We start from the raw sequence: 20,095 nt of genomic DNA on the forward strand, positions 1-20,095 counted from the left end.
TACACAATAACCTCTAATATATGAGATTTTTTTCTAAAACTAGAATGGTACCAACTTTTACTGACTCCGTACATTTCCAAATACAGTTCTTCACTGAGTGAATTGTGTAAAAATAACTGAGTAGATAAATAAAACCTTGTAAAAGCACAGTTACGCATAAAAGGGAAGAAGTTGTGGATGGAGGCAAGAAAGGGAGTCCAAACAGACAAAAAAAGAAATTTTTATGGCAAGTGGTCTTTATTGCATCAGTGGTGAAGCTATGTCATCGGCATTTATAAACTGCGATTTCATGAATATATTTAAAATTGTGTATGTTTGAATCAGTTTCTCCTCCTTTGCATTTAGTGCATCACCTTGGCTTGCAAACTCCCTGGGACAGAGACTACATCTTGCTATGTGTACAAACAATATCCTTGAGAATAGTTGCCCGGGTTTCGTTGAGATTTCTGGTACTTCCAGAACAGCACCTTATTAATCATAATTGAGAAGTTTCAATGCTTTCTAGTGGAACAGGAATATACTGAGAAACCATTAACACTGTGCCACGTTTTTCTCTGTTTAAAACCAGGTTTTACTCTCTTAGCTTTGGACATGCCCAGCAAAGCTCTGTCAGATCTCCAGCCACAGCCTGTTCTGTCAATGATGCAGTTGTTTGGATGGGATGACATGGTGTGGCCTCAGCTGGTGTCAAGATATCTGAGTCACCTAATACAAAACAGGTGAAAAATTGCCCCTCCTTTTCTTTCAAGTTCTTCCAGTACCCTCTCATTTCTTCATCAAACTTATGGAAAATGTTGCTTCAAACAGTTATGTTTCATTAAGGCGGTCCAGGTTCTTTGCATCTGTGAAAGTTCTAGATTTTTTGAAATTATTGTGGCCTCTATGCATTTCACAGGGGTAGTCGTGTTATTGTGTTGGTTGGTGTGTGTGTGTGTTTGTTTGTTACATATAAATAGCTTAAGACGGTCAAAATTTGTCAGGAAGATAGCTAAATATTTTGCAAAAGTTATATGTCTTTTATATAGTAACCCACTTACTTTTTTCCAAATGGAAACAGTGTTATTATTAATAGATTTTGAAAAATGGGGACCTAAACAGTGCTCTTCTGAAGACCAGTACTACACCAAAGCGAAATGCCTGGACCCATAACCTATTTTTAATTTGCCTAGTTGTAACCATCTGTCCCCTTCTATTATTGTTACACTTTGGCAATGTTGTTAGTTTGACAAAGCAATAGCTTCCTGCCCTAGCTGCACTTTAAAAATGAGTGGAATATTGTAACTTGGTAAAATCTAAAATTTCTAGTTAAACATACTGGTCTTATTCTTCTCATACCTTTTACACTTAAGAGATTCAAAATTTAAATCTTTATATAAAAGTCAAGATAAATATTATAGAAATATGAAAAGATATGATAAGTATTTAATATTTAAATATCTTGACTTATTCAAAACAAAGAACTTTTACAGGAGGATGGGTTGGGTAGTATCCAAAACTTAAAGCAATCATAAGGAAGCAGCTTTCTTTTTGGCAATCTTAGGCCAATTTTTGAATGCATATTAATGGTCCTGATGTTCATGCAGCTCAAGTATCTGAGACCTGCTAAATGGGTGCTTTAAATTAAATACCAGGATTACAACATCTATCACATGCCTATGTTTTTACATACCAATGTTTATTTTTAAATAAAGAAATTTGATTGCCTTAAGTAGGCTTTATTTAGTTAAGATGGGCTTTTTTTTTTTTTTTTTTTTTTAACTGAATCAGGCTTTGGAGGCAGGGGAGGTGAGAGAGAAAGAGAGGGAGTGTTTATGTTTCGGACTGTATTTGAAAGTGAAAAATATTGCACATTTTTGAAGGTACATATTGTACTAAATAAGATAGCTGTAAATCAGGCTATGGTAAAGACTGTATCAGTGTGACTGGCAAAGATGAGTCTATGTGCTTCTTGCAGGGAGATGCTAAAAGAGGTTGAATTTAGGTGTTAGGGTGTCGGTTTGGGATTCTGGAGATGAGCATTCAGTCCTCTTGTATGATAGGGTTAGTCATGCAAGGTTTCAGATACCCAGCTTGTGCTGAATGAAATAGGAGTTAAGCACATAAATAGCCATTGGTAATTTGAGGTTTTTGCTCTTCAAGTAAGATCAAGAAAAACACTTTGATGCCTAAACTGAAACTTTGGTGCAATTTAGGTGCTTAAGACAAATTACCAATTTCCCTGGTAAGCACTGAGTGATGGAAAGTAGTTACTTAAGTTTTCATTAGTAACATTAATTAAGTGCCTAATATATTGTTATACGTGTATCTGCAGATATATTGCCATCCTGGCTGGGGCAAAAATACGTTTACTGGATTTGAAACCACAGTCTAAGGATTCCTCTTCTCAAGTGCTGGGGAGCCTGATTGAATTTGCAAGTGCAGAACATGCACATCCAGCACGTACTGAGTTCCCCATAAAGCCCTGCTGCCATAATTCCATTTAAAAATGCAGTTAGCACTGACAGTAGTACCTAGTGTATGTTAGTCGAGCAGTTAGAGCACTTGTGCAAGAATTGGAAGACCGCAAGTTAAGTGGATCTTGCAGTCTGAGGGAATTCAAAACTATTTCAAAATACCACCTTAAAAAGGAATGAGGGGATCTTGCCCTCCTCTTGTAGGTTGTGCCACAGAGTGACTGAAAATGTCAGATTCATGGGTTCATGTCAAGAGAACTAGCAGGAGAAAGCATGACTCTGTAGCTCAGCGATGATGGATATTTGCCTTTTGCTTATAGGGGTGTGTATGTTCTCTCCTTCTCCTTCCTCTCCCTCTCTTCTTCGATGAATCTCTCCCTGCTGGATGTAGTGAGCATGCGACATAAAGCACTCAGACTGAGGCAGGTATTTTTGCTCCTAACATACTGGGCTTGTGATTGCCTGCATTATTTCTCCCCTCAGTTGCATATGTCCCCATCAAGGTAAAAAGGTCTGTATCTGAGCCTAGGCAAAGGTACTTCCCTTCCTCATCAAGAGAGTGGTAAGGTACTCAGATTCCTGTGTACAAGGATAATTAGTACCTAAGACAAGACTTTGGTAGAATTATACAGATGTATTATATTCTAAACATTGTCATTTCATTGTATGCTAAAAAGATGACAATATTTTTGTAATACAATTCATGTACTTATTTACCTTAGGCAGTTGTAGAGCAAAAGTTATCAAAGCGTTTAAGTGCTGGGATCTTAAGACTTCATGGTTACTGTGCTGTGATAATTTTCACATCAAACATTCTCAGTTAAAAATAAAAAGACTATTTTGTTGCTAATGCTGTTATACACCCTGCAATCTCAGCCTGGTCTCTTTAAGATTGAAGCTGTGTTCTGCATATTAGCTACTTTAATATCAATAATAAAGGTTCTGAAAGACAAGTTGTGCCTTTGGGAACATATGCGCATGCTTAGGTATTTCTTTTGCAATACTGCCTAAAAGTTCCTCTCTGGATCAGTGTTGTGTAGTGCATGATATTATTACAACCCGTTCAACCTAACTTGGAGCACATATGTAAGCTCACTGATTTAGATGCACCACTCCCCATCCTTACAGCAAGTAGTTAATGTTCCTTCCTTTCAGAAGGTTTGGGAGCATATTCCTATCCAGCTCTAGGGCAATGCCCAAGTGGCCTACCTGCCAGCAAGCAAGAGAAACAGGGGTAAGGCTACGGCAGAAAGTGTTTTTGTAAGCTTATGGGGCCAAGTAGACTAGCTGCATACATCAAGGTTAGGTAAGGATTGGAATTTTTTTGTTGTTGTTTAGGCATTACTGCAAAGAGCGTTAAATCCACAGGCATCCCATTTTTTGTGTTTTGGTACTGGAATTTAGTTTTCATTTTTGTGTTCTGTTTGGGTGCATTTTGTTTCCTTATTTATTTTGTCAGTAGCACGCCAGCAGGGATGTTCAGACAAAATGTACAAATGTCATTTGTTTTAACTAATTGAAAAAGAAATAAAAGAAAATCTTTATTAATGTTGTTCACTGAGAAATAGAATCCAGTTTGGTCATCTGGACCAGCGTTGACTCTCTCTTGCAAGCTTGAGTAAAAACTCAGTAGAAAATAAGTAGATATATATGTACATATATCAAGAAAAGAGTACAAGCATTAATCAGTAAAGTCAAAACACCTAGGACTGACCAGGGAAGAAATCTCTCAAATAAAAAGGTGTAACTATTTTCCAGGAATTTCACTGACCTGAAGCACATACAGAGCTCATTCGATAGGAATTGCAAAGAGGGTGCAGAACAGACCTGTTGTCCATTAGCCAGGAGTTTCTGCAGAATTAATGAGACGGGGCTGATATGCTTGGGAAAAAGTGACTACAGCAGGTAGTCAGAGTGATAAGGCAAATGAAACTTGGGGAATACTGAACAGCAGAGGAGAATGATTGTGCGCTGAGTGTGGATGGTGCTGTTGATTGCAGCCTAACACCTGGCCGGTAGAACAGTAGCAAGTGTTTGAAAGTATACACAGCAAGTGTGCTCTGTGTGTGAGTGTATACTTGTATGTGTGTATATTTGCATATATATATGCATATATATATGCATGCTTTCACATATACATTTGTAAATATGTAGCAAGTATAGCAGTCTCCTATGTCATCTCCAAGTTGCCTTTTTATGTTTTTCTTTTTGATCTGCTTCTAATATGACTCTTTTCTGATCAGACACATCTTTGTTTGCTAAAGCAGACCTTCTCTATCTTTTATGTAGGGTTAGGACTAAGTATGCTTGAGAGTAGCATAGGGGTACCTGAGCTAGCTTTAAATGAAAGGCTGGGGTAGTTTAAGTAGTGTCAATATAAAGTTCCAGGTTGATTCAGATAAGCTATTCCCAATGTTGTATATCAGCAGTTTAGATAATACTCTCAGATTATCTTTTGTCAGAATAAGAAATTCCACATTGTGTGAATTCTTTTCTCTCTGTTTTATCCAAAGAAAACATATGCACATATTTGTAAATGTGCTTTAAATTACCATGGGTATCACTATAGAATTTATCATGTTCTCTGTATATAGGCATCAGTATACTGTGAGCAAAATCTGTAGAGCATGCAAAAAGAGCGGAAATTTACCTTCTCTGTTATTTTATTTCTAACTGTTTATATGTAGTATTACTATGTCTAGAGCCAAATGAGACTTTTTGCTGCCTTTTCACATGTTTTTATTAGATATCTTTACCTTTTATTCCCCTTCTACCTCTGCAGTGCACTGTATGAAGCGTTTTCTAGTATGGGCTATACATCCTATGAAGCTTTGACAGTTCGTTCTTGGTTTCGATGCATTTTGCAAATGTTCATAGATCAACCGACTGGTATGCTGGCCAAGACAGATGCTGAGCGAACAGTTGGTAAGTGTTCACATTTCCCTAATGTTTGCAGTAACGATTCTATATTGCAAAACTGGCAAACATTTTCAGCTAATTACAAAATGTATTTTTGTTTGTATTCCTTTACTTTTACCTAATTACAAAATGTGTTTCTTTACGCTGCTTGTGCTATTTATTGATGGTTTGCCTGTTCTGCATATGACAAATTTATCACAAACAAAGATAAAAGAGCTTGTTTCCTTGGAAGCAAAGAACAAAAACTTGCTCCCAAGGAGACAAGCTATTTTTCCCCCATGGAGAAACTGCTCTGAAAAAAAGTGAAAATCTGAAGTAAATAGTCAGAAATCATGCTGTGAATGCCCTAAAAGAAAAAAAAATCCAATTGTAAACAATTCTTCCCTATTTTATGTTGGATATTTTGCTTTCCTTAGCTTCTTTTTCATTATTTAGTGAGAAACACTTCTTCACTTCTTTCTGCAAAAACTGCATACTAATTATCTGTAGAACACATCTTCTAGCAACTATTTTTCATGCACATTTTGTAGATTTCTAAGAAAACCATCAGTAAAATGGAAGACTTGGTTATCCATCCTTAATAGTCTTCATTCTTGTAAATCTGTATTAGATTCACACATTCTTTGTCTAGGAAGGCGCTGTCAATTGCCGAATACTTGTATTTTGGACATTTTAAAATCATATTTTACTTTACTTTTTTTCCCCACAAAATTATAAATTGAAAAGCAGTAGACAAGCATAACTGTATACTACATTTACTGTTGTGTTCTCTTGTAACAATCAGGGAAAGTCTATATGGAGCAGCTGATTGAAATGACAAGACTGGTTTTTAAACTCAAAGAAGTAGAAAACGTTCTCTCAAAGGCTAATGTTGAAGAGTCAGTTTTCAAGCAAGACCCTAAAAATGCTCTTGTCCAGTTTATTAAGGTACTGTACCTTTGTGTTAGTTCACAGGATAATTTAAGAGAAAGGGAATTACATATAATATTTTGGCTTTGTGTTCAAGAAGAAATTACTCACCCAAGCCTCAGGAGAGTTAATAAGTTTAATCCAGTGTTTATTTAAATGTCTTTGTTTTCTCAGGCTGTTGGTAGAACTTACGGTGGCCTTCAGACACTCCCTGAAAAATCTGCCATGGTAGCAAAGACTCTGGAATATTTAGGTGATGTGTTAAAGTATGTGAAACCTTATCTGAAGGTAAAAGGACCTCCAGAAGGTCTGCAGCTTACTTACTGGATCATAGGTAATTATTTCACAACCTCTTTTCTTTTTTTCTTTTTTAGGAATGTATATGACTTTTCATACTTTTGTTTTCTATATTGTCCATTTAAATGGTTAAAAAAAGCGAAGTCACCAAGACAGTACAGTTAGATATTTAATTTTATTCCGCTGACTTTCTTTATCTTTTATCCTGATGCTATAAAACCTAAGCTCTTTGTGGTTTTTGAAATGACTCCTGCAAAGTTGTGCTTTTATTCAAAAGTAGGAGGCTTTCGTGTCTTTCACCACTGAAAACAGTTATGTAAATAAACCCAGAAACAATGACAACTCAATGAAGCAGTATTATGACATGCTACATTATGTTTACTGGAGTTATGATAGTGGACAGGTCTGCTTATGCAAATTAGAAATGTAATATGCATCCTTTTAGAATTGCTCCTCTTACATGCTCTCTGTGCTTTATTAAAGCTCAAATTCTAGTATCCTTTCATTACAGTGTAGAATCAGTAATAGGATGCAAAAATAATCATGGTGTTTGTTATGAATGAATCTGACCCGCTTATCCTTAAATAATATGGTAATCCTTATGTATCTTAAAGACAGAGGTAATGATTTGCATGTAAACACAGTGTACATGCTGATTATGAGGAGTACAGTGAACAGCATGACCACAACACAGAAGGTACATCAAATATACTGGAATTTGAATTTTATAAAATACTTTACTTTTCTATTGCAAGATCTGTATATTTTGCTATACAAGATAAATGTCAAATGAAATGTTTTCACATATCCAGATGTTGGAGCTTTGCAAAGTAATTTTAGATTGATATTTTCCTTTCTGTTCTTTGCAGCAGGAAATGATTAATCTTCAGTCATGCTATTGTGTACAAGAAATTGTCCTTTATTTAAGGGGAAGGAAAAAAGGCTTTACAAAAAATATTTAAGGGTATTCCAATCACTTCTTCAATGTTCTGTGATGCTGTAAAATTATAGGGGTGAAGTAAGATACTTAGCAAATCTAAAAACTTCCTATCTACGGATACATATCAGATTGTGTCTTCTACTGTTGCATCCATCACAGCAGTGATACTAGAAGGAGTACTTTCAGTCTGAACGAGCATGTTTCTTTCAAAACAAGGAGCTTAGACAACATTATTAAAAGTATTGTTAAGTGTTCATTCTCTTTCTGTATGATTGATCATTGTGTTTTCTTTCACTCCACAAGATTAATGTTGTTTTTCGTTGTTTTTAGAGATGGCAATGGGATGACTTTTATAGATTAATAATATCTTGCAACACGCTATTTTTGATCTTTCATTATTTACTAAGTCTTAAACATATTTTCTTGAGATATTCCTGTATTTTCCACCCAGAAAACTTTTTTTTGCTTCTAATTAAATATAAACTCAAGCATGTTTGTGAAAACTACTACATAGGAATCTATTTAATTAGACACCCTATGTTATTTCATCTCTGGTTTGAGTATTAAAACTCTTGAGTGTGCAGTTATTTTCCCAAGAAAAAATGCATCTCACTTGTAATAAGGATGTTTCTATAAGTCAGGGTATTTACACGTGAACTCCTTTTTACAGATTTTGCAGCTCAAAAAAAAGATTTTAAAACTGGCTAAAGTTGTGCAAGCAATACATTAATGTGCTGAAAACAAGCAAGATGTTCTCCAAGACTCTCAATTTGTGGACTGAGAGCCCACAAAGATCTGGAGAGAGGATACTATTTCTATGGAGTTGGCTGCACCTCATTCTTTTTAATTTGCTAAATTAAAAACATTAAATAGAGTTTAAAAGAAATTTAAGGTTTTTCTAACATTGAATCTCTGTGTGAGTAGTTGCTGATGTGGCCACAGTATTGTTAGACAAATGTAAATGGAAGGCAAAGGCAGTGTCTTTCTGTAAAATATGATTAATGCACACAGAAAGATAAATGTTTTTAAGTGCACATGTGCCATATGCAATAGTTTTATGTTCCACTGTTAGTTAATTTTCCTGCAGAGATGTGAGAAACTGTTCTTTCTTAATGGCTTTACTGTTCTTTTCCTAAAGCAACTTCACTTGCTTATAAACTTTTAATGTATTAAAACAGTTTGGTGTTTTCATCTTGCTGAACTGTAAAAGGACTTTAAATCTTCTTCACTGGGGTTTTCTAGGCAAGTACCATGGAAAGAGTACACGGGAATGAGCATTTTAGTTGCTATTGTTACTCTTGGCTCATCTAACTAACAAATTGCCTGTTTAGGCTCCCCCCCCCCCCCCCCCAAGCTATAAATTACTTTGTGATTTCTTGATTCTTTTCCGACAGGATGTCTTGTAAAGTTCTGGGCACCAATACTGGCTACTTCCAAAGCGCAGCAGCTCCTCTTCCGCATCATAGATTGCTTGCTGCTGCCACACTCTGTGCTCCAGCAAGACAAAGAGCTGCCTGTGGCTTTGCTGTCTGCCATTCAAGAAAGCCTCCCTCTTTATCTGCAGGTAAATGTCTGAATTGTATTATCAGCAGAAAACTTAGCTTCAGGAAAGTGTTCGTATAGCAGACAATTTTTTTTCCCCTGTTCAAAACAAGCATTGTTTGAATTTACAGAAGAAGCAAGAGAAGTGGAAGTGGAAGGAAAAATGCCACCTCATTGGCTTCCTTCTCAGTGTGTGCTGCTATGCTGGGATGTACTCCAGAGTTGCTGGTCTGATCACTGTACCTAGAGAAGCTTTTAGCTAACCTGCTGTTTACACTGGTCTCTGATGTGAGAGATTTCTGAAATAGTGGATCAAATAATCATAATTGATAGGAAGACACTTCTTGAGAAGACAGAGCAAACAAATGTGTTTTAAATCATCCTTGACTTTGCTAACAGTGGATAATTAAAGGTGCGCTATCCTCCATATTTTTCGTTGCTCTTAGTAACAAAGACAACACTCTGCATATCATGATACTGTTTTATCTTAATAGTTTGAGGATATGTTTTGCTGAATCAAATTCCTTTCCTGCTTACATGACTAAAGCCTTCTTGTCCATTATTCCTCCCATGCTTCCTCCAGCTTATTTATTACTCTTCAAACTCTGTAAGGCTTTGATGTTGAAGGGGTGAATTCCTATGGGTGAGGAAGAGAAAAGGATATATTTTTAAAATAAATAAGTTGACATATTATTCCTTGTAAATCCTTAGGTCTTTTGTGCTTGCCTTTTCCCCTTCCCTCATAGCCTTCATTTTGATTGCAATCTTAATACAATCCTTAAAAGTTATCAGTTGTGAAGCAGTGAAGTAGTGACATTGTAAACGTCTCTTGGATTTATTCCTTTTTTCAAAAGTTGCATTGTGATTGATGGCATGTCATATGGAAATGAATATTATATAATGATGTGTAGAATATGACTTGCTTCTTTGCTGCTCTGTAGGTATTTTCAGAAGCTATCTACATCTAAGACCATCTGGACACTGATATTACCACAGAGTGTGATTGTCTGCTTGCTAATTTAGTATTTTAGCCAGAGAGCATATTAGTTGTTTCTCTGTAGTCTGCACATACAGATGTAGTTTTGAGATGAAGCCACTCAAGTTAGCTTTGAAGTCCAAGTGTTGTGGACCCTTGCTACCATTTTTCTTTGTCTGTCTTTGACTTTCTGACCCCACTATGGGACCCTTCAGCAATCTGCTGCTTAATCCATGTGCTTTCAAGCTGAGCTACATGATTTTATTGAGGAAATAGTTTAGTTTAGAAAAAATGCTGCTTCCAGAAAATCCAAGCTATTCTTTAATTTGACAGGCAGTTTTGGAAGGAAATAGTTTGGGGAGAGAGTGGAAAAAGAGCAGAAGACTTATTTTTTCATATTTCAGTACAGAACTTTTACACTTTAACTGATTTTATTTTAGAAAGTTCCAAAATGTTTAAAGGGTTCAAATGGCTTCATTCATTCAGAATTCCCTTCCCTCAACTCAAAAATGAAAATATTTAGTTATAGTCAAAAAAAATTATTCTCATAGGACTGCTTCTGAGCTCCTTTGAGATTCAATGGGTTCTAGGCATTATCTTTGACTTCTCAGGTTGTTGTTTCACAGTTGGCTTAAGCCAATGGATTTGTTAGCTGCCAGTGAAAGGGGTAAATTCCTTCCCTTTCACCCCCATGTGTGGTTTAATGATTTATAATGATTTTGTGAATATGGGATGACTCAAATTTGTGAGCTGATTCAACTGACAGCTAGCTCTAACAACAAAAAAAAAGCAGATCAGAAAAGTGATATAACAGTGTATGTGAGAAGGAAAGGATGTAGCCATGGTGGGGAAGATAGATAGACTGAGTCTTCTAGGAATAATCTCACCTGGATTAATTTAAACTACTGCTGAAATACATGATCAGACTCTGTCACAGAATCACAGAATGGTTGAGGTTGGAAGGGACCTCTGTAGATCATCTAGTCCAACCCCCCTGCTCAAGCAAGGTCATGTAGAGCACGTTGCCCAGGACTGTGTCCAGACAGGTTTTGAATATCTCCAGAGAAGGAGACTCCACAACCTCTCTGGGCAACCTGTTCCAGTGCTCTGTCACCCTCACAGTGAAGAAGTTTTTCCTCATGTTCAGACACAACTGCCTGTGTTTAGGTTTTTGCCTGTTGCCTCTTGCCTGTCACTGGGCACCACTGAGAAGAGTCTGGCCCCATCCTCTTTACACTCTCCCTTCAGATACTTATACACATTGATAAGATCCCCTCAGTCTTCTCTTCTCCAGGCTGAAGAGTCCCAGCTCTCTCAGCCTTTCCTCATAGGAGAGATGCTCCAGTCCCTTAATCATCTTAGTAGCCCTCCACTGAACTCACTCTGGTAGCTTCATGTCTCTCTTGTACTGGGGAGCCCAGAACTGGACGCAGCACTCCAGATGTGGCCTCAGCAGGGCTGAGTAGAGGGGGAGAATCGCCTCCCTCCACCTGCTGGCAACACTCTTCCTGATGCACCCCAGGAGACCATTGGCCTTCTTGGCCACAAGGGCACATTGCTGCCTCATGGTCAACTTGTTCACCAGGACTCCCAGGTCTTTCTCTGCAGAGCTGTTCTCCAGCAGGTCAGCCCCCAGCCTGTCCTAGTGCCTGGGGTTATTCCTCCCCAGGGGCAGGACCCTGCACTTGCCTTTGCTGAACTTCATGAGGTTCCTCTCTGCCCATCTCTCTAGCCTGTCGAGGTGCCTCTCAATGGCAGCACAGCCCTCTGGTGCCAGTCAGCCACTTTTCCCAGTTTTGTATCATCAGCAGACTTGCTGAGGGTGCACTCTGTCCCTTCATCCAGGTCATTGATGAAGAAGTTGAACAAGACTGGACCCAGTACTGACCCCTGGGGGACACCGCTAACTACAGGCCTCCAACTAGACTCTGCGCTGCTGATCACAGCTCTCGGAGCTCTGCCATTCAGCCAGCTTTCAGTCCACCTCACCATTTGCTCACCCTAGCACATGCTTCACCAGCTTGCTTATGAGGATATTACGGGAGACGCTGTTGAAAGCCTTACTGAAGTCAGGATAGACAACATCCACTGCTCTCCCCTCATCTTCCCAGGCAGTCATTCCATCATAGAAGGCTATCAGATTGGTTAGGCATGATTTCCCCTTGGTGAAGCCATGCTGACTACTCCTGATCACTTTCTTGTCCTCCACATGCTTGGAGATGGCCTCCAGGATGAGCTGCTCCATCACCTTTCCAGGGATGCAGGTGAGGCTGACTGGCCTGTAGTTCCCTGGGTTGTCCTTCTTGCCCTTTTTTGAAGACTGGAGTGACAAAGGATTCCGAAGGAAGGACTCCAAAATAAAGAACCCAGTATTAAGCTAAAGCTAGAGGGCCTTCATTTCAAAAAAAGAAACCCAAGCTCATTTCTGGAAAGTTTAGGGAGCAGTAGAAACATCAGGATCTAAAAGTCTGATGAATTCTTCCCTAAAGAGCTTTGATGCTGTAAACATGCCCTACGTGTATGAGGACTGATCCATGAATTTCCTACTATAGACAAGAGACAGTGTTTTGTTTTGAGGGGGTGTGGGGGGGTCTTTGGCTCTCCGCAAAAGGGAAGGTGATTTTTTTTCTCAATGTTTTCAGTTAGAGGAGAAGATTTGTGTCTTGGAAGCCTTTGGTGTTAAACCTGTAATTTCCAATCTGAAATAGGTCCTTATTAAAGAGAGATTTTGATATTGCTGTGTGGTTTTAAAAAAATCATGCCTCTTTTAAGAGGCAGCATCTCAGCCTGACCCATCAAAAATGAAACTAGAATCCTTTCTAAAGAAAACATTAGATTACAGAACAAAAGGTTTTTCAGTATTTCTAAATGCATCTATAGTTAACAGTTCTCTGCACTGGGTTTCAAGAGGACTCTGTATCCTTATTAGATAACCAAAGGAAAAAAAAAATAGTAACCTCTGACCTTGTTTTTCTTTAACCAACAAGATATTTTTCAGTAATGTTCTTCTCAGGGTGGTGTTTTTAATTTAATCCTTTCCTTTTTTTTAAGATTACTTCTCTCTCTCCCCATCCTGCACCCAAAAAATATCAGTTTACTTCAACTCAAAAATTAAAATGCTTCTATGAAAGATCATGCTAAAGTTGTTGATCTATCAAATGAAACTATTGCAAGAGCTGCAAAATTCAGGCAGTGTTCCTTCAGAGATCTAAATTTTAATATTCTTTGCTTTTTCTTCCACTTATCAACTAACTGTAAGATCATTTCCTAAGAAAAGTAACTCTTAGTATTTCATAGTAACTGATTTCTTCCTTTTTTTTTCTTGTATACTATGTAGCATTTGCTGCTCCTCAATTTGAAAAATTATCTTATTTTAGTAAGTATCATCATTGCTTCTTCACAGGTGTTATATTCTTTATGTATTTTTTATCTGATGTTGTTCCTACCTCTCAGATGAACTGAATGTTGTATGCAGGTATTCTCTGTAAGGTTGCAGTGTTCTTTGTGTCCCTCAGATCAGATAAATACACTTTGTTACAGTTGTTACTCATGTTGAAACAGTCTAGAGACTTCAGAGGTTCAGCTTTGATTATAGGATTATGGAATATTTTCTCTTTTTATAAGAGCAGTGCCACAGAAAGCTCAAGTGGCTCCTTTGTACCTCCTGCAACATCTCATTGGAAACACCAAACGCTCAAGCTTACAAACTAAATAACATCATCTATAACAGTTTCTCTGAGTCTTGTATTTGCCATACAGTATTTTTAAGAAATCTGATATAGTAGCGACTTCCTTTTAGTACATAATTTTGCTTATGTAAGCAAATGGCTGAGAGAACGTGAACTGCTCATTAAAGCCCAAGTTTTGTTTCAGTAATTGTGGCTTTTATCACTGGGACTTACCAAAATTTCCAAGGAGATCTAGAGGCATGTGAACTTCCACCCTAACCAAAGATGTCTGTGTTCAGGAGGGCTTCCTACAGGAAGTCTTCGGGCAGATCCTTAAGCACTTTATTTCTTAAATTCCATTTTCCTGAATTTATTTACTATGGAACCAAAAGTGGGAACTGTCCATTTCAAGAAAGTGCCAAGAAGATTCTTAGCTGTGGTCTCAACCTGCTTTTTTCCTGGAAGAAATCTTCTGTCCATGTGAACATGGGCAGGTAAAGAAAGAATCTTTCTGGGAAGGAGCTCCTGTAAGAGCAAGAGCTTTCATGAGTTCCCCATTTCTACATTTCATACCTTGGAGTCCTGAACTATTCATTCATATAATAGGGGCCTCAGCTTACCTTACCATCAGTATTTAAGCAGGTATTCTTTCTACCAAAATTAGACTCTGGCAAACGTACAGATTGCAATACTAACTGAAGTTTGAAATACTGGTGAAGTTCCTGTCTAGCAAACTCTACTTGTCCACTTGTTTTACCTCATTATTCCTGCTGGGTAAAACTATTAAGAAAACTGTGAATTCTGAAGAGACTTGTATTTGTACTGCTTGCTGTGACCTTCGTGATAGGAGATAACTGGGCTTTTTTTCAATTTTTAGTGATTTATTCTTCTTCCTTTCAGTCATTGAAAGAAGGGAAAGGAAACTAACTTTCTCTCACAGAGACTTGTATCAGTAAAAGAAATAGTCTTTTTTCACAGATGTAACATGTATATGTTGCTAACTATGGGGCAATGTTCAGATCGGCACTTTCTGGACAGTTTTATACTTTCATTATAGATTTTTCTTTGGCATCAACATAGCTTATATTGGATAAGTCACACCATTTTAAGCCTTATTTTAAAGAGATTTTTAAAATCTCCAATTCTCTTATAATTAGTGTTTAATTTACAAAAACCTGTTTACACTATGAGTGAATTTTTTTCTTGTCAGACCACTGTTCTAAGCACTTATTATTCTACTATGCCATTCATACAAAAATATCACAAGTTGCTTTACAAACTGATGAGGTGCTCTGTCTCTCCTCATACACCTTGCTTGACTAATATCCTTTCTTAGACCACATATGAAGATGAAAAAGAAAAGAGCTTTTGGAGACAGAAGCCCTTCCTTAGGTCTGAAATGTCATGGTTTTATTTCTGATTTGAAGGGGAGCTTGCATGTCCCAGAGCTCATCTTCCAAGTGTATTAGTTATCTAGTAAAAGGTATTTTCTCTCCCTTGTAAGCCTTGCCCTGACTTTGTCTTTATCCTTAGACCATCATAGCTGCAGCAAATTACTGATCCTTATTTGTCATGCAGTAGTCAGTCTGTGTGCAGCAGTAGTTTACACACAGAGTGTAGCAGAGTTTAGAAAGTGTGCAACCTGGTATTGTTAAAAGATTTATTCCATTTTTCTTTTTGAATTTTCTTTTTCAGGGCTTGTCCTTTATATGTTGTCAGTCCCAAACTCAGGGGCCCTATCTGAATCAACTGCTTGGGAGCATTATTCAACAGTATTTTGGACGATTTCTCCCCTCTTCACCAACTGCGCCAGGAGCTGGAGTGCATCCCATGGTGCTGGCCTTATGCAGTTCCGTTACGGTCTCCCAGATGCTCCATCTACGAAAGACCACTCTGAATGTCATAAAGTAAGGCCCTGTGAAGGAAAAAGCATCATTTATTCAGATTTCACAAATAGCTAATGAGAAGGGAAGTGTCATTGTTTACTTCTCAGTAGCAAGCAGGGTCTGAACTTGGCTATACAAAAGTGTAATCAAAGACAGTCCATGTTGTGACAAGCTCTCAGTCTACTTTGGTTCAAGATGCAACAGTTAAAAATAGTGGATGTGACAGAGAGCAAAAGAAATCATGACAACAGTAATGAGAACACAGCTTAAACTGATCAGTTAAATGCACATTTTTCCCGTTACACTTGACTTTTATTTTTACTTTTTTAGTAAGTAAGCAGGAGATGAACAAAAGTCTGTAGGACTGTCTTTCTTAAAATAATTTGCTTTATAAAAATTATATATTTGTTTATTTCATTTTCTTATAGGGTTTTTAAATCAGGTAAAAGATAAAGCTGCCAATAGTTCTATTTTTGTTACGCTGCTTCCAGAATTTGACAGCTGGAAAACATCACAGAATAACAACAAATCACAGCCCAATAAGGCTGTGGCTTGTGGGCTGGCAAGCTAAAGAGCAAGGAGAAGACAAGCAAGACCATAGTTTATTCATTGAATATTGAACCTTTTTCAGCTCTATAAATAAATACCTGTGCATCAGTTTGACTTAAATAAAATATTCTGGAAGAGCCCTAGGCTTGTGTCCTTGAGAGTTCAAGCTCTGTAAGTCCTGTTAGTGCGTTAGCGCTAACACTGTTAGCACAGTTGTATGTTGACATACCTGTTCAGGACCCAGGGTGATTCACATGCCTATGTGCCTAAATCCATGAAACCAGATTGAGTGTCCCTACATCTAACTCCCCAGTGTTCCCACTTCCAGTATCAGCATTCTGTTAAGCGATATTCATCCTGTAGTGAATACAAACCCATAAGGAATTTTTTTCCTGGTTTGAGCAATAGGGAGGGAGACTTGGGTTCTGTTTTGGCCTGTTACCTGCAGGTAGGTGGATTCACTTTGATTTCTGTCCATGAATACAATACTATTCACACCCCTCTGTTGTGCCCTCTGTAATGGAAAATTCAAATATGCTATGTGTTATTAAGGTTAGTTTATATTTATCATAGATTAGTAGTGCTAACTATTATTAAAAGTATTTCCATCATAAGACCTTGATAGAAGTACTTAAAACTTTGCTGCACTTCAACTGTTCAAACCTGGATTTTCCAATACCAACCTGGAATTTTCATGTTTTTTGTGGAAAAAATAATTAGGAGAAATATTCTAACCCTTTCCAAGGCTTATGAAAAACATGCTATTTTGCCCATGTAAAAATATACAAACACACACACACACAAACACACATGCATAGACACATACATGGGACGCTTCCTTTGATCATTATAGCTTCTCCATACTTCAGAACAGGCAATTTAAATTTGATACAGAGTTTGAGTCTTCCACATTCCATCAAATTCATTTCAGCTGTCCATATCTCATCTTAAAAATCTGACTTTGTATGTGAGCAGCTGTTATTTGCCATGACTTGTCAGTGTAACTCCCTGATATTCCTTCTTCCAGCTTTGGGATCCCTGCACAGAGCAGTTGCACCCAGGGCTGATGCAGGCCAGGCTGAGCCTAGGACTTAGAACCAGAAGCCAGAACCTTTTACTCTTTGTTTTCCTTTTATTGTGGATTTTATCATTGTGAAAACCTGAACTAAGCACTAAGGGGACAAGGTATAGATGGATGCTCTGAGCACCAAAATGGGATAAGAAGTGCCGAGGGACAGTTGAGTTGGAAGATTGGGGGAAGCATACTGGAATTGTTAGTTAGGCAGCAGAAAGAGCCTGTAATTCGCTGAGCAGGGAGCCAAGGAAGGATGATGTGTACAGAGCAGCAAAGCAGAATCGAGGAGTTTCCAAGTGAACAGAGATCAGACGAGGGAGACTGCGTGAGCGCCACGGAGGATGGAGGTCCTAGGCAGTAAGAAAAAGTATTGCATGTGGCTGAATGAAACGCAAGTATTTTTCCAGAAAAAATGCCCTCAAATATATGGCATCATACGTTTTCATCTCAGGCTGTACTCTCAGGTTGTCATGCTTACTCTTGCCACAGCCACCTGTGCATGGGAGGCCCAGAGGTGGACTCTTGTATGTGTCAGGCTATGCAGAGGTGTGCCAGCTACCCAGGGAAAATGGAAATTTGGGGTGTAAGAAGAGGGAGAAGTAGAGGCACAGGAGAGAGAAGTTGTCAACTGTACCGTCACTACTAACCCCATACCAACAGCAGCCATAAACGTTGGGTCCTTTCTGCTGAAAGGCTGAAGCTCTTTGTTTTATGTACCCTGGAATATGGAGAAATCTGGACTTTTTGTCCAGGTCAGGAGGGGAGTTAAACGCCCTCAAATATAAGGCAATTATTTATATTCAAGGTAATTGTATTTTAATTTGTTAAAGAGTGTGCATGCCTGCTGACTAAACAAAATTCAAGGTTGATCATATATTCAGGTAAATTTGAGAGGCAGTCCTGTAAGTAAAGCCTGTATTATTATTAAGGAAGTGAATTAAGATTTCACAGTCTTGGTTCTGACATTTCTTAACTTATGAATACTCAAACTTTGTCATCTTAATAGAGTTATTTGTGAATGTGTGCATGCATGTGTGAATTTTAAGATTGATAGTGGAAAGGAAGTTCTGAAAGTGTAACAGCAGTTGGTGACTTGTAAGACATGAAATGTTTTCTGGTGATCTGGGAAGAATATCTTAGAACTTAACAGCAGTCACTGAGTTACAACTTGCTGGATGGTCAGAAGGCAGTCACTAGGTCTATATATTAATGCCTACAGAGTTCACTAGTCCTTTTGCCATTAGAAAGCTAGTCAATTCCTATTGCTGCACAGGGGAAATTGAACCACATGATCAGGGCTGCATTATCCAGATCAGATAATCATTTTAGTGGAGGAGAGCCAAAAAGAATAAGTGTTAGATTGTCATAGTAAATTCACAGAATACAAGATTTCAGAGATGCTAATATTAAAGTTAGTAAGACTACAATATGTGAAGAATATAGGAGGAAAGTGTTACAACTGTTATTTGCTGTGTTATACTAGTGCTCTAAAGCCATGCAATCAAATATTCAGATCTCTAAAAATCAGGTTTCATTTGAAAGTGTAAATGAAGTTGTGTAAGCATGCTTCATTATTTTAGGACTTGAACAAGGATAGTAGTTTTTAACTAATGTATGCCTTGTTTGGGTAGCTAATTTTAAATATCTGAAAAGTTATTTTGAAGGTTCTGGGAGTTCTTTTGTTAACTGGTGAATAAATACTGTGTTCTTCTTACCTGTGTTCTTCTCTCCTGAAGGCTTAAATTTAGAAGTCAGTGTCTTCAGATTTCAGTAAGGTCACTTGTAATTTCAAATCAACAGCAGTTTAGATTCTTGCCTCCTTTTGTGAAAAATAACAAGACATTAAATCAAGACATTAAAACTGGAACGCTCAAAATGTGTGTGTTGTCAAAATTTGTTTCTGTCGCAAGATGACAGGTTACCCTTTATCTTTGTGACAAATTTTATAGAGGAGATGGTTGTGTTAATTCTGACAGAGCAAAAGCAGAGATTGTCTGTCCCATTACAATATAATGTTGACAAAAATAAGAGTAACAGCATATTCCTTGAAATCAAACAGCAGAGCTGTTAAGGCAGTTGGAATGTTAGTTGACAAAAGCACGCAAGGCTAAATAAATTAACTGAATAAAAATTGTATTTTGGATGTTGTTTTCAGGGTCTCCTTTTATTCAGTTATTTTATTCAGATTTCTTTGTATTTTAACTTCTATAGTCACATTTGGCTTTTTCACTATGATAGCTGCTATTTCTCACTTCCCTCTCAATAGAAGAGTTAGAAGGCATCACTGTCCTCTGATAAATTGGGAGTCATTTCTAAGACTAAGACAAATAGAAGCTATTAGTTGAACCAAGATAAAGATAGAAATCTATTTAATAGCCCTCCTGCTGAAATACCACAGTGTTATTTTAAAGTATATTGAATGGAAAAATAAATTATGGACTATGTTTTGGTTTGCTTTGTCTTCCCAGTGAACACTACCTGCAGTTCAAAGGTAATGCTCCACCTCCTCGCTTGGCCTCAGTTCTTGCTTTCATTCTCGAAGTGCTTCAGAGAACTGAGAGTACTGAATTACATGACATCAACTTGGTTCTCCCAGCTGTGTTGAAATGCATGGTATTGCTTAACGAACTACAAGGTGAGCTGCTTGTTTGCTTTAAACACAACAGTGCACGTGTATAAGATTATCCACTACCAAGCATCCTTCATCCAAATACTTAGGTTTTATGTGGCTTTTAGATGAGGTGAAGGAGATGCATTGGCCAGATGAACTGGAGAAGCTTCATCTGTTCAATGAGCTGTCTGGGGCTTCTGTCTGCAAGAGGTGGAGTTGTTCTGCTTTGTGTTTCTCTTGGACTCAAGTGTCACACTCTCATCAACTAAA

General features: G+C 37.7%; 2 protein-coding genes across 21 annotated transcripts in view; one reads left to right on the forward strand and one right to left on the reverse strand.

Moving 5' to 3' along the window:
* MMS22L (MMS22 like, DNA repair protein) overlaps positions 1 to 20,095 on the forward strand; it is a 100,637-nt gene that overhangs the window by 73,995 nt on the left and 6,547 nt on the right. For 2 of the 5 annotated variants that reach the window (XM_067293947.1, XM_067293948.1), the window contains exons 16-23: positions 569 to 719; positions 5,236 to 5,378; positions 6,157 to 6,299; positions 6,456 to 6,615; positions 8,913 to 9,082; positions 13,374 to 13,412; positions 15,400 to 15,611; positions 19,683 to 19,849. In XM_067293947.1, the coding sequence (XP_067150048.1) occupies positions 569 to 719; positions 5,236 to 5,378; positions 6,157 to 6,299; positions 6,456 to 6,615; positions 8,913 to 9,082; positions 13,374 to 13,412; positions 15,400 to 15,611; positions 19,683 to 19,849 (1,185 nt within the window). Of the gene's footprint in view, positions 1 to 568; positions 720 to 5,235; positions 5,379 to 6,156; positions 6,300 to 6,455; positions 6,616 to 8,912; positions 9,083 to 13,373; positions 13,413 to 15,399; positions 15,612 to 19,682; positions 19,850 to 20,095 lie in introns of those variants that run through there. The other 3 variants (XM_067293949.1, XM_067293950.1, XM_067293951.1) reach the window with 3 other exon arrangements.
* Positions 15,537 to 20,095, reverse strand: part of KLHL32 (kelch like family member 32) — a 171,453-nt gene continuing 166,894 nt past the window's right edge. For 13 of the 16 annotated variants that reach the window (XM_067293968.1, XM_067293967.1, XM_067293966.1 and 10 more), the window contains 3 exons: positions 18,930 to 19,033; positions 16,582 to 16,653; positions 15,537 to 15,619 (listed from right to left, as the gene is read on the reverse strand). The gene's annotated coding sequence lies outside the window, so the exon portion shown is untranslated. Of the gene's footprint in view, positions 15,620 to 16,022; positions 16,497 to 16,581; positions 16,654 to 17,161; positions 17,565 to 18,929; positions 19,034 to 20,095 lie in introns of those variants that run through there. The other 3 variants (XM_067293961.1, XM_067293963.1, XM_067293964.1) reach the window with 3 other exon arrangements.

Source organism: Apteryx mantelli, chromosome 3 (genome assembly GCF_036417845.1).
Source record: "Apteryx mantelli isolate bAptMan1 chromosome 3, bAptMan1.hap1, whole genome shotgun sequence".
NCBI lineage: Eukaryota > Metazoa > Chordata > Aves > Apterygiformes > Apterygidae > Apteryx > Apteryx mantelli.